Source organism: Armigeres subalbatus, chromosome 1, assembly GCF_024139115.2.
Source record: "Armigeres subalbatus isolate Guangzhou_Male chromosome 1, GZ_Asu_2, whole genome shotgun sequence".
In the NCBI taxonomy this organism is placed as follows: domain Eukaryota; kingdom Metazoa; phylum Arthropoda; class Insecta; order Diptera; family Culicidae; genus Armigeres; species Armigeres subalbatus.
The window spans coordinates 140,991,667-141,006,821 of NC_085139.1; the positions used below are offsets into that span (position 1 = coordinate 140,991,667).

Sequence of the window (15,155 nt, forward strand, 5' to 3'; positions counted from 1 at the left end):
CTTGATGAACATTCTTAGGAACTCCTGGAAGAATTACTGGAGAAATATCAAGAGAAATTTCAGTTGGATTATCTGCACAAATTCCTGGAGGAATATTCGAACGAATTCCTGAAGGAATTTCCGGAGGAATTCCTGGAGAGATATTCGGAGAAACTCCTGGAGGAATTCCTGGAGAAATATCCGGAGGAATTGCTGGAGTAATATCTGGACAAACTTTTGGAGGAATATCCGAAGAAATTCCTGGAGGAATATATGGGGGAACATCCAGAGGAATTTCTGGAGTAATATCTGGAGGAATTTTCGGAGGAATACCTGGAGGAATATCTGGAGAAATACCTGGTAGAATATTCTGAAGAATACCTGGATGAATATCCGGTCGAATTTCTGGAGGAATATTTGAAGCAACTTCTAAAGGAATATCCAGAGGAATGTCTGGAGAAATATCCGGAGGAATGTCTGGAAAAATATCCGGAGAAATTCCTGTAGTAATATCTGGACAAATTCCTTTTCGTAGAATTCCTGGAGGAATACATGGATGAAATCCTGGAGGAAAATCCAGAGGAATTCTTGGAGTAATATCCAGATGAATTTCTGGTGGAATTGCCGGAAGAATTCTGGGAAGAAGTCACGGATTTTGGCGCTGTGAGGTAAAAAGAAAATTGGCGGAATAACATCAAAAGAACACGAAGTCATGACAATGGCCTGCTTGACCATGTCAGAGAACGGAATATTCGTCCCAACAATGCTTATTTTTGCAAAATCTCGAATGACGGAAGACTTGAAGAAGGAGCTTCAAAGGAAACGTTGTTTCATAGTTATGGATAGATGACAGAGTCTGACTTCGACAAATATTTCGTTCACTTCCTAGAACACACTCAACCAATAGAATCTATAATATTGCTGTATGTTGGTAACAACTTACATACCAAAAACATTGCATTTCTGGAAAATGCAAGCAGGAATCACAAACTGTCATCAGCTTCCCGCCCCCGCCTCACTGTAGTCATCAGAAGCAACTGTTGGCCATAATCTTCATGGGGCCACTAAATTCGTTTTTCGCCAGGGCAATACCTCAATTAAAATCCAGCTATTTGTGTTAACGAGAAACTTTCCTTAATCTTTTATCACACTGAAAATGAAGACGTATTAGAGTTCCTGATGCAGATACTTGACTTTGTATGGAAGTTATTCGTACTGATCGTATTTAGCCATTAACGATCGTATATGTGGGACGATTTTAATTGATTTGACGATTGGTTTGATAGATTCTGGAGGAAAAGGATGCAACTCGGGCAGCCGCACTGCAGCAAGGAATCTGGCAGAACGCAAAACGCATTAAACTGATACGAAAACAGCAAATCCGCCAATTTCAGGAGATGAAACGCCGCCTTGAAAAAAGCGAAGTGCGATGAGATGGAGCAGCTGTGCCGTTCTCAAGAAGCACACGAGTTCTATCAGAAGCTTAACTTATCCCGCAAATGCTTAGTGCCGCGAGCCAAGATGTGCAGGTCGCTTGGTGTGATTTGGCAGAACCCCGGCCATATATAAAACGCTCATGAGATCGGTAGTCTACTATGGTCATAAAATTTGTACCATGTTCCAAAAGTACTCGGAATATTCAAAAGACGCGTGCTTAGGACCATCTAGGGCGGTGTGCAAGAGAACGGTGCGTTGTGTGGTAGCTAAATCTGGAAGGGTACGTTGGCAGGGCATGTTGCAAAAATGCCGGACAGCAACCATGCAAAGAGCATGCTTGCTTCCGACCCGGCAGGTAGAAGGCGGGGAGCTCAACGAGCTAGGAGCGCAACCGAGGATGGGCAAATAAGGCCTCGAACCGCGTTTTTTTTGCGTCAAATTGTTATTCAGTGAAAGCATAATAAGGGACGAGATTGGTGCTGTATCTGCTTCCTGGTATCACTTTCTATCAACCCAATTAATAGTCACTCTGTGCACAGTTTGTTTTATTTCAGCCTCAAATATAGCCACCCTAAACATTCCCGTCAAGCAATCCGCGAAAACAGCAACAATCTATCATTTCAGTGAAAAAACAATGGAATTGAAAAAAAAATGATCTTTTTCACTCTATTGCATATCATTGTCGTCCATCACAAAAGTGATCCAATCGACAGAAATCAACCGCATTTCAATCAACAATGACCGCAGAATACATTATTGTCGACCTGCATAATTAGCGTGCGATTGATTTTTACCGTAAACATCAGACAACTGAATGGAAATGGATGCCCTTTTAGTAATACTCGCGCTCTAGTGCATGGTCATTATTTTCACCGTCAGTTAATCGCGAAGTGCCTTGTGTTTAACCCTTCACAGATAAATATTCGCTCCGCACGGAGCACAATCGAGATGTGCGGAATTATTTTGGTGGAAAATTTAATTTGTGCATTGTTGTTTGTTCGTCGATGATCAATTGTTAATGAGAAACAAGCTCGACAAGGGTTAATGGAGAAATGTGAAACGAAACTCAACAGATTCGAAATCATCGTGTATTTTATATAATGCAATGAAAAGCTGCTTTCTGTGTGACCTGTTCGCTACCTGTCTGTTTGAGTTCATCGATGCATTTGCATTTCATTGCTGATTGACCCCTGGCGTTCCGTTCTGTCCCAGTGGATTGATATATTTTCCGCATGCATCATCGTTTGTAGGTAATCAAGTAAGGCATGTTTGTTATTTATTACATGCGAATATGTTTTTACTATTTTATAATATATATTGCTACAGTTTTTTATGCTTAAATTGAAAACTATACCCACTAAAAACAGAAGGTGAACAATAGAGTGATTCAAATTTTCACTTTTTCGCTCCCCTACTGCCGTAATCTGGAAAAGTAACGTAACAGCCATTTTACAACATGCATGCTTTTCATTTTTCTGTTAAAGTCCTCAATGAGTAGTACTCGTTAACACCATTTTTGAAAAATGACGTATACGTCACTTTTCCAGATTACGGCAGCCTATGCTTTAACGATTGGTTTTGTCATTTTAACAAACCTCCTAAAGTTTTAGCTAATTTGGATGTAATTTGACTGTGTACGCGTCATCTGAAAATTTTACGAAAATTGCTATGGAAATCGCCACTTACGTGAAAGCAGTGTTGTGCTGAATCATTATCTGACGATAATGATTGCAATTTTCATGTGAAAACTTTTCACGTGAAAACAGTAGGCGAGTTGTCGCCGGCGACAACTTCTTATTTTGTACTCACACGATAATAAACACAGCATTTTCATTCAAACATTAATCGTTACTAATATCAGCTAATTGTCAACAGTCCCGTTATATCTTCTATTTGGCGTTGTGGTTTCATGGTAGTAAGGAAAAAGAGTTCAAAATGTAACGGTAAATGCTTCAAATGAAGATACGATTTTCAAACGAATCTTAATCACTGGTGAGTTTTGATCACTTGATAATTTAAAAGTAAGATCGCGGGTGAATTTGATCATCCTCGATTTCCCATCCCTGCGTGAAAGAATATTTCCTGAGATGACCCATAAACTATTTGAATATATTTTATATTTGAGCTTTGTAGAATTCTTTTTAAGCTGAAAGTCAGTGGTTATTGCGAAACGATCTGACTGTTGTAAGTGAAGTTATAAAGAAAACAAAAATGCTCATTATTGATATTGATGTTATTCTTTGACATGTTAAATTGAATTTCACACGATTCAGCATTTCAACAACAAAGACGATCTGTTTCCTGGCTAAATTTTCTATATTGGCAGTGTATTCATGTATTTTGAAGCTTAGTGGGCAACGCTGCGAAACGGTTTTCCACAAAAGTTACTGTTTTCATAGTAATTTTCATACAAACTTCAAACTGCATGTGCTCAGTCAAATTACAACCAAATTAGCTAAAAATTTAGGATAACTTTTTTAATATCAAATGCTATTTTTTAAGCATAAGGGAACGAAAAAATCAAAATTTGAATTACTCTAGTGAACAATGAAGTAATTTGAAACACGACGGTTATTTCATTCAATTAATTACAGGGTTTCTATGTGAACGCTTTAGCCAGAGCAACGATGAGCAACTTCATATAAAGTAACGTAATGGAAATATTTATTCGACTTCATTATTCAGATGTAAGCAAAAGTTCTAAATCAAATCAAACTATTTTGAAAACTCCACAATCATATTTTCAAAGAACAAGAACAATCTACTTACAAAGAACGTCCAGTCGCATATCGACAGTCACCGGGTCTCCGACATTGTTGTCCGCCGTACATTGATAAACGCCCGCTTGCTGGCGTTCCACCCTCTCCAGGGTCAGAATCGGTCCTTCACCTATTTTGTTGGCAACTTTGGCCGGACTTCCCTGTGGGTTAATTTAGATAAAATATTGCAAACTTCAATGGTCCGCACCAGCATAGCTTTGCTCGATCTATCACTTACTCTTTTTGTCCAATAGATGGACGGAACTGGATTCCCGGATGCTTTGCATTCTAACGTAACTACGCCACCCTTCCGGGCTGTCAGCTGCCCACTGGGTGGTATCACTCGAACACTGGGGGGAACTGGAAAGATAGAAACATAAATTTATATCAGAAGCTTTCATTTAGTTTATTATTCAAAAATCTTGATAGAAACAATATGACTTGATCCACCTAATTCAGATACGGATATTTTGAGCTCAGCTAAAGTCATTGAGCTTAAAGTATCTTAATAAAGATCATTGTTATTACTAATTTAATCAATAATTTAAAACAAACGTATATGAAATAATGCCATTTAACTAATCGGTATCTTGACATTGTTTTGGAAATCATCTGTAAGGTATTAAAATAAAACACTTCGAAATGAATTATTTCATCATACACAGATACAGCAGAACAAAACGATAGGACGAAAAACTTCCAAGCAAAAGAAGCTCAATTTTCCGCTCCTACATCAAATTTTGGGTACTCTGACGCAAGATGCCACCCTCTCTACTACCCCTTCAATTTCTCAAACTCAAGCTTTTTCAAAAAAAAGCTTGAATTTTCCTGGTCGCTTTTGCTCTTCGACTATGTGTATGTGTTCGATCTGTAAGTGTGGCGTTTGCGGCGGACGGCGACTTGAGAAACGAACTGGGCGACCGATTATTTCGGATGGTCAAAGAAACAGCAATTTCTTTCATTTCTACACTTTTGTAAATAGCGCACAACGTTTAGCATCGTCCCTCCGAGCAGGCAAACGAGTATGGTCTGCTGGTGTGGCCAGCGGGCTAACGACAAAAAGTAGAAGAAAGTTACAGACTTTCCTTATATTGCTTTCCAGTTTGAGGCAATCGATAAATACAGTAGAATACAGCACACGTAAACTACGTAAAACCTCTTAGTGCAATGAAAACCGTAATATCATGTAAATATTAGGTTGTATACTTACATGACACAATCGCAAATTTGAACGAAAAGTAATGTGAAGTGTAAAATATTTACGTAACAAACAGATCATAATCTGATCTCAGCATGAACATTTTCTTCAACCACCGCCGACGGTCCTCACAGATGTTACTTGGACCGTTATCGGCGAAGACATCCGTCTTAAAGCCCGCCACTATTTGTCACGTTTATTCGGACATCTATCAGACTGATTAGAAATCGACATAGATTTCAGGTTGACTTGACAAATTTTGTCATCCTGACAAACAGTGTACTGACGGCTTAAGTCAATTCAGAAATCTGCTTTCTTGCGTATTTAGGGTTTTTCTGGAAATCATCGTGCGGTCGTCATCAGCATCGGTACCGCTCAATCGATTTTGCTTAAAAATCTCAGTAAAGCAGGTTTGTCGGCTGCGAGTGAAAAACGAGAGAAAAAATTGCACTTGCACAATGTTGCTGTCACCGACTAGAGCCACTCAATAATTTACCGCTTATTTGCTACAGACGCCATCTTTGTGTATAATTGTCTGCAATTCCTCTCAACGCCCTTTCCAGTCACTAACAGCAGCAGAACAAAAGTAAGAATTTTGCGAAACATTTTTACTTGTGCGACAATTTTCAGTACCGCAAACAAAACCCTTTTCTCCATTAAATGATGGTCCTGAAAAAGGACCGATTATGTGTGCCTTTGCAATCACTATCAGTAAGGACACGGCAGGTATTTTTGTCTGTTCGTCATAATCTCGAAAACCAATAAAAGAGACGCTTTTTTGTAAAACTCATACGTACCAAATCATAAGCTCCGGGGAAACGTTCTGATATAGTGGAGTTCAAGCAAATGTCCGTTGCTTTCGTTGGTTTTAGCCCCTACGACGATGGACGGAAATACCTGCCGTGTCCCCATGCGAGAAATTTCACTTTAGTACTGCTGTCACCGACTACGAGATTTCTGCAGTAACCACCGCCGATGGCCATCATTAGTGCTGTCCAATGAGAGCTCCCTGTCCTGCTCATGCCCATTTGTTGAGAAAAAAGAACGAGCAGGACGGGAACAACTTCGTGCTGTTTCGAGCTACCCATTGGATAGCACTATTATTGGATGAATTTCAAAATCTTGATGATGTTGCTGACGACGGTGGCACGGTTATTCATTGCAAACAGGATTTGCAGCTTACGCCAATTACGCGAGAGAACACCACTGGTGTCCATGCTGAAACCGCTCGCTCTCTGAAGAATCTCGATCTAACTGACTCGCGCGCGCTGGTTGCTGATTGCGATGCTGGAACCGTGAAATCTAGAACAAAACGTCTCTTGCGCGCGGGAAAGATGCTTTCTTATATCTAATGAGGTAAGCTCATTAGCTCCTCCTCTTTGTTATTCGTAATGAGTCACATCAAAATTGCAATGCTCAAGTGATTTTTTCTAAAAATCATTGAAAAGTATGGAGTGGTCATTCGTAACAATCGTCAGCGGATGTGTATCGAAGCGCATAAACCGTTCAAATCAACAATTCAAATGAAAGACAATGGATGTGTGACGAATATTCCTTACAGGAACAGAAAATTTGATGACAATCATGGCAGTGGTGACTGCTGTAGTGCATTTAATTTGTATTTGTATTTGTACTTGTTTAATTTATTCTTAGGACTGTGCTGTCTACAAGAAATTCTTAAATCTAAAAGGTGGTCAAACATTAAAAACGTTATACATGACTCAGCAAGCGACAGCGAAATCTTGATGTAGAAATATGGAAATCAATTTCGTCGGATACTTCGTTGAATCAACGGAATAATGGAACTGTTTGCAGCATAGTTCTTGCTTTTGGCTCCTCGTGCTCTGCTCGCACTCGAAGCGTTCGGACAGGTGCGAACAAACTAATCCTCGACAGCAACACAGGAGCATCGTATTCAGATGTTAAATCTTGGCAATAAAAACACACTGAGCAACATTCATCCGCTTGGATATAGTTTCCAACCAGAGTGGGCGACAGCGATCAGCGTAAGCGGGCAAGTCCAACGGGTCATTCCATGGAAGGTGGCACAAAGCGTATCTGACGAATCTTCTTTGGACAGCTTCGAACCGCTCACAGGCTGGTATGGATTCCAAACACCAGATGCAAACTCTAGTATTGAGCGTACCAGAGAGCAGTACAATGCTTTGAAACACAACGGATTTTGGAACTCAATGGAGATTTTGAACATGATCCCAAGCAGGCGATTGGCACTATCAATGGTATTTGAGTAAGTGTAAGTCAGCTTTTCATCCAGATCGACTCCTAGCAGGGATGGGAAAAATACCATTTTAAAAAAATCGAGGATGATCAAAAATCACCTACGATCTTACTTTTAAATTATCATGTGATAAAAACTCGCCAGCGATTAAGAATCGTTTGAAAATCGTATCTTTATTTGAAGCATTTACCAAAAGAGCAAATAGAAGATATAAAGGGACTGTTGAAAATAAGCTTTTTTTTGTCTTTACTAGCGAGACTTTCAGCCCTGGGCTGGCTTGTCTCGAATAATAAGCTTGTACGGTCTAGTTCTGCCGAAACGAGCTATCCGTCACGGGGTGTGCACGTGCGACTCCGTTCGTTGTCCCACGAGGAAAGAGGCAAAGTCATGGCCTGCTATTTACTAGTCAGTGTTGGCAACCAAACCGTTATACGATATTTGCATATCTGTCATCAATGCACTCTAAAAGTGGATTGTGAAATTCTTAATATATCTCACTCTCACAAAGCTGATTATAGTAAAGGTGAATGTTTAAATGAAAATTCTGTGTTTATGATCGTCTGAGTACAAAATTTGGGAAGTTGTCGCCGGCAACAACTCGAATACTGTTTTCACGTGAAAAGTTTTTACAATCATTATCGTCTGATAATGATTCAGTACAACACTGACTCCTAGGTCTTTTATATGATCAACCCGTTAAAGTGAAGAACCAGTTAATACTGTAGTCAAACTGAATGAAATTAGTCGTTCGTCGGAAACTTATGACACAGCACTTCGGAATGCTCAGAACCATCGTATTCCGAGTGGTGAAAGACCGTTTGGCCGAATGCCACTAGACCGAAAGTTGTTTGGCCGAATATACCATTTGGCCGAACAGATCATTAGGCCGAAAGTCATATTTCAGAAATGGTCGTTGAGCATGAGCATGAATGACCGCCCACAGTTGCTACTTCGTTAACGCCAGGTCAACTGTAATTACACAGAAAACCAACAGACGAAGTTTGGGACTAACATCATCTTCAATGTGTAAGAACTGGTGAACCAAAATTAAGCAATACCAGCGCCGGCCGTGTCCGAATGCAGGCCAATTGAGGAATTTGTAGGAAATTGTTGACGTGATACTCGCTTTGATAGAAGCCAACGAGTCATCTGCACTTCCACGAGCAATCACTGGGATGTTGGATATATGGGATAGGGAGTGTGGCATGGTTCGTTTTGGTAAACGGTCTGCCGTGTATAGCGTGTAGTTTGACTTAATACAAAAACAATCGAACGAACGCTAATTATTTTAATTATCGACCGCACTACACAACTGAATGCGAACTAAATTTTCACTTTCTGATTAACTTACTCACCCACACAAAGCAGAACGAAATTTTGGTGACCGGCCGATCGTTTTGCATTCCGCACAAAGCAAAACTAAACTTCCACGACCGGCCGATCGCTCGGAACGGAGAAACACAACAGGACAAGAAATTTTTTCCCTTTCTCTTCATCTGTCAGTCAGTCAGCTGCTTTCACAAACAAGAGAAAATGCGTACTGAGCTCGTCATATTTCTGAAATGGACATTTGACCGAAAGGGTCGTTTGGCCGAAAGGTATATTAGGCTCAACTGGTCGTTTGGCCGAAAGAGTCATTAGGCTGAAAGGGTCATGTGGCAGGAAGGGTCGTTTGGCAGAAAGGGTCGTTCGGCAGAAAGGGTCGTTTGGCCGAAAGGGTAATTTGGTCGAAAGGGTCATTTGACCGAAAGGGTCATATGGACGAGAGAGTCATAGTGTCGAAAGTGTCGTTTGGCCGAAAGGGTCATTTGGCCGAAAGGGTAGTTTGGCGGAAAGGGTAATTTGGCCGGTAGGGTTATTTGGCCGAAATGGTCATTTGGCAGAAAGAGTCGTTCGGCCGAAAGGGTCATTTGGCCGAATAGTATATTTGGACGAATTGAAGATTTGGTCGAATAGGTCATTTGAAAAGTGAGAAATTAGGAGTGAAAAGAGAGACGTGTTAATTTTCATTCCTCATTTGTCACTTCTCACTGTAAAAAGTGAGAAGCGTGAAGTAAGTAGTGAGACGTCTCACTACTCACTTTCTACAGTGAGAAGAGAACGCTTCTCACTTTTCACAGTGAGACGTGAGAAATGAGGAAAAAAAACGTCTCTCTTCTCACTCCTAATTTCCCATTTCTCACTGTAAAAAGTGAAAATTGTTGTAGTGAAATGTGAAAATTGAGTAGTGGGACCTTTCCATACTCCCTTCACGCTTCTCACTTTTTACAGTGAGAAGAGAAAAATGAAGAGTGAGAAGTGAGACGTCTCACTTCTTACTCCTCATTTATCAATTCGAGTTGTAAAAAGTGAGAATTCTGACTACTCACTCCTTATTTTTCACTTCTCGCTGGTAAAGGAAGAAGCGCGAAGTTAGTAGTGAGACATCTTATTTCGCACTGTGAAAAGTTATTAGTGCGAAGTGGGTGGTGAGACGTCGCACTACTCTCTCCACGCTTCTCAATTTTAACAGCGAGAAGTGAGAAATGCGGAATGAGAATGGAGATGTCTCTCTTCTCACTCCTGATTTCCTACTTTTCAAATACCTATTCGGCCAAATGACCTACTCGACCAAATGTCTTATTCGGCCAAATATCCTATTCGGCCAAACGACCCTATCGGCCAAATGACCCTTTCGGCCAAATTACCATTTCGGCCCAATGACCCTCTCCTGGCCTTACCCTTTCGGCCAAACGACCCTTTCGGTCAAACGGCCCTTCCGGTCAAATGACCCTTTCGGCCAAACGACCCGTTCGGCCAAATTGACCCATTCGGTCAAATGACCCTTTCGGCTAAATGAGCCTTTCGTACAAATAACTTTCAGCCTAGTGGCATTCGGCCAAATGACTTTCGGCCTGAGTACAACGATTATGAAAAATTTTTAGAAGGTTCTGTTGTTCATAACAGTCTGTGAGGCCTCGAATATCTACATACACTTTAAGGTCAACGGAAAACAACAGCAGCATACCATTACATCGTTCATGAAAAGCGAGAATAGCAATGGTCCAAGGGTGCCTTGTGGAACTCCAAAAAGATTCGAGAAACAGTCGGATAAATTGTTTCCAATACTGACTGACACTTGGCGTCCAACCAGATAAGATCGGAGCCAGGTGCATGAAGCAAAAGAGCAGCCCATTTTCTCTAGTTATGCAAGCAGCAGGTCCTCGTTAACTTTGTCGAAGGCAGATTTGAGATCGGTGTAAACGGCATCTATTTGAAATTTGTTTACACATGTTCTCCATGCAAAAAGAAGTAAAACTGACAAGATTAGTTTCCACAGAGCGGCCGGGAAAGAAACCATGATGCTACGGGCTGATATAATTCTTACAAGAAGCGAACATTTTATAGTTCATCAGCGAGTCGACAGTTTCGACTCCATTCCAAGTGATGTAATGCTCACATGTCATCTGTTGCCGTTCTTGAAAACTGGGAGCATTGTAGAGCATTTCCACTGGACGGGAAATTTCCTCTGTTGAAATGATAAGTTGAATAGTAGAACAAAGTAGAACAGTAAAAATATCGGATTTTTTCAGCACGGCCAATGGAAGAACGCTAGGTCCAGGAGAAAAGAATGATTTGGTATCGCTGGAAGAACCATTTGAACATCTTTATGAAAGACAACCACATCCACTACATTGGTAGGTACTCCACTTGCGGCTCTATCAATGTCATCCTGAGAAGGCGAATAGCCCGAGAATACACTTGAGCAGTGTGTAGCGAAAAGGTCACATTTCTCCTCATTATTCAGCGCAATGTTGTTATCGAGAAAAACACTTGATAGCAATCCAGTTTCCTTCCTTTTAGAATTCACGAAAGACCAAAACTTGTTTGAGTATCGTCGGAGATTTTGTTGCGTGAGATGAACATAATGTTTGCAACGGAGTTTATTATAGCACCGGTTATCATTGCTGACGATCTTGAAGTTCCGTTTAGTGAAGGCACACCGTCGAAAGGTATAGGCGCGAAGAGCTCTAGTGCGTAATCTTTTCAGGTTCCGTAGAGGAGCATTAGTTCACGGTGGTTTCCGACCGACCCATCTTCTTCTTATTTGGCATTACATCCCCACACTGGGATAGAGCCACCTCGCAGCTTAGTGTTCATTCAGCACTTCCACAGTTATTAACTGCGAGGTTTCTAAGCCAAGTTACCATTTTTGCATTCGTATATCATGAGGCTAACACGATGATACTTTTATGCCCAGGGAAGTCGAGACAATTACCAATCTGAAAATTGCCTAGACCGGCACCGGGAATCGAACCCAGCCACCCTCAGCATGGTCTTGCTTTGTAGCCGCGCGTCCTACCGCACGGCTAAGGAGGGCCCTCAGGTTCCGTAGAGGAGCATTAGTCCACGGTGGTTTTCGACCGACCCCTAGCTTAATGCATTTTTCGAGCTATGGTAATAAGTTGTGGTAATTCAAGGATTCATCGTATTTAGTTCTCTATACAAATAGCAGTATCTAAAGTATAACAAAACAAATTTTACCCTGCAGGCCTCAAAGAATCAAATTCCTTTAGTTTGAGGCTGCAGTGGAAACAACTTTTCTAGCAATTAGTTTAAAAAAACACGGCGTCATTGTCCTAGGCTGAACTGACTGCTGAAAAAGGTTCGAGTTAGGGATCTATGTATGTATTAACTCTTCATGAAGTAATTAACAATGGTAGATCGAGGAACACACGGTAATTCTTGTTCGGTATCTAACAAATTCTCTAGATTAAAATGGTCTTGTAGATAGAGCTAAATTACAGGTTTGTTGCTTTACTTGGCGTACCATTGGTACCACTTCACGTACTTTTAGGAATAAAATAGATCCCATCTCGCGGTCCTTGGCAACTCCTATCCCTACGTCCTCGTGGCGCCGCACTGCCCGTGATACGAGCAACCTTAGGGAAGATCGGGTAACCAACCCAGAGGGAACGTTAGACGTAATATGGTCTTTCTATACAAACTTGAAGCCAAAAAAACAAATTTAACATAGAATTTCTACTATTAAAAAATAAACTCATTGCCAAAACTCTCGCACTTTGCGATCAATAGCTTTACTCTCTTCCATGTTCATATTGCTAGATCCGCATCCATCTACGGAGTGTGCTGCTGGAAAACATTTCTTTTGAGGATTGCCCACAGGGCGAACTACATACAGCCAGGAGCGCGCATACACACGACAAGGAAGCGTAGAAGCGAGCTCCGAGTCCAAAGGCAGAAAAAGGATTAGCTTTATATCTAATTCTGGTTTTTATTGCGCCCTTGCTCTGCTGCCACGTACACGGCTACGGTACGGGGCTGGTTGATGGCTTTCCCACATTTTCCCTTCTATGCCACGATTCCGCACCCCAAAACTGCCGGATTCGATGGTTTTAGTTTTGTACTTTCTTTGGCAAGTTGACCGATTACCTCCGGGGACGATTATGTTTTGTAAGCCATAATTTGTGTGATTACCACTTTCGTTTAACCGGGGTCTGTGTGATTGCCTGGATTGTATGTATGTTTGTGTGTGAATGTACGTGTGGCAATCTGGGTGGTGTTGGTGGTTTTCATTTCCTCGATTTAACACAAATTGGCACTGTCAACGTTGTAATTTGATGTTCACTTTTGAACATTTAAACGGTATAACTTTATTCCAGCAGCACGAGTATAAACGATGCTCCGGGATATGCAATAAATGGAGTTGAATTGATGGTAAACTTGGGCAATAGATGTTTATGGGAAGAACAAATTACTCTTTTTCAAAGTCATAAAATTTTTTCAATCACATAAGCCTTACTGAAGTGGGGGTCAGCTCAGAGGAAAGTCAGATATTATTTAAATCTATTTGGACATCTTTTCACATAAAATCCGTATCTTCAAAGAAAGATGTTTTGTAGAATACCAAACCAAATACTACCAATGGTGGATTGGTGGAAACGCGAATTATTACGTACTTCATACAGAACATACAATAGATCCAAATTGTAGCGGTAAATATTATTTAAAACTGTTTGTTAGGTTGAAAAAATCTCCATTCCGTCTGAACGATCAGCATCATCTACAGGAAGCAACTAACTGTACTGAGCTATGATGCATTTTGCACACCATTTTAAGGTATGATAATGCATATTTTTCTATTTTATTCTTTTTTTTTTCTTAAAAATGAATACCCATTCAAATCTTTCCACAGCGCAACAAAACAGAACCATAATGAGAGCTGAATTGTAACGAGAAAACCTTTCATGGAAATATCTGGAAGAATGAGTTCTGTAAGATGCGCACGAATCTTGTTGAATCAGTGGTGGAAAAAAATACATGAAAGCAAAACTTTGCCCGTTGCTGCTTACTGGAAAAAATCTACAGCACTCTAACGAGCAGAGACTACATGTTAACATTATTAACATGGCACCAACTAGGATTCGTCATGCCCTGGATGGGAGCGCAAGGAACATGTTTGCTCAACCACAACTTGACTGCTTGCCAACTCGAAATCTCCAACCGCAAGCAGTCCGTGAAGCGAAGCTCATTATAACACTCTTTTGCAACGAGCGGAGTGATGAATTTGCCTCGGTGCACCCAGACGCTTTGAGGCCGCAGGTCGCAGTGTATTCTTCATGGATGGCTGCTGCAGTGCTGCACATGTGTCTTCTCAATATTTGCGACGGCAAGCGAAAAATCATGACAAAACTGACACACGCTCTCTTCATGTCGAGTGGTAGGAGTGAAGTGGGACATCCAATGAAGATTATTATGGTGGAATATGCGATAACAAAAATAATTATAACGTTACATTTGATAGAGGCCCTCACTGTCGTTATCCTCATAACTGTCTCACGTACATAGAAATTCCAGTCAATGAGCGTATGATGGACCAATGAAACCAATATGCGAAGGACGACAGTATAAACAAAGTATGAATATTAAAGGAAAGTCAACGTTGGAGGCATGGTTCAACACTCACAATTAATATTCTGAATCAACTCTCCATCTCCAATTGTTTGTCAACAATCAAAACAGTTTTATTTTGGGTAACCGAAACTAACTAATCAGTTGTGATGTTGATTGCTGTATCACTTCAAATACCTAACTTTTTGTAGAAGGCCCGGAGACCCATTGTGTAGAAATTTCAAAATATAGTGGACGTCTTATTAGAATCGCTCCTAATTAAAAAAAAGTTATCAATTTTTTTACAAATGTTAATGTGGCTTCGTGGCCGTGCGGTTGGTTCGATTTCCGCCCCATAAGGAGGAAACATTTCCTTCTAGAAAAATTCTTCACTGGCCCACTGGGTGTTATGTGCCCTGTCCGTTGTCTCAAGCTAGGTGTTAAATGTCCAGTCTGTACGACCTCTGGTCGGAGACGATGTTCCTGACTTTTTTAATGGTATCATTCGGCATTCAAGTACACTCAGCTATATTAGAGATAAGCAATTGCCTCACCAAATTAAAACAGTTCAACAACAAATGTATCTTTCCACTTACGTCAACAAGAAATTTATCTACACATTCTCATATCCTCAAACAAAAAAAAACGATCC

The 15,155-nt window shown here is 40.7% G+C and overlaps 1 protein-coding gene across 1 annotated transcript in view; it reads right to left on the reverse strand.

Moving 5' to 3' along the window:
* LOC134205184 (neurotrimin) overlaps positions 1 to 15,155 on the reverse strand; it is a 972,131-nt gene that overhangs the window by 68,044 nt on the left and 888,932 nt on the right. The window contains exons 5-6 of the mRNA XM_062680202.1: positions 4,414 to 4,535; positions 4,186 to 4,336 (exon numbers count right to left, since the gene is read on the reverse strand). Coding sequence (XP_062536186.1) covers positions 4,186 to 4,336; positions 4,414 to 4,535 — 273 coding nt within the window. The remainder of the gene's footprint in view (positions 1 to 4,185; positions 4,337 to 4,413; positions 4,536 to 15,155) is intronic.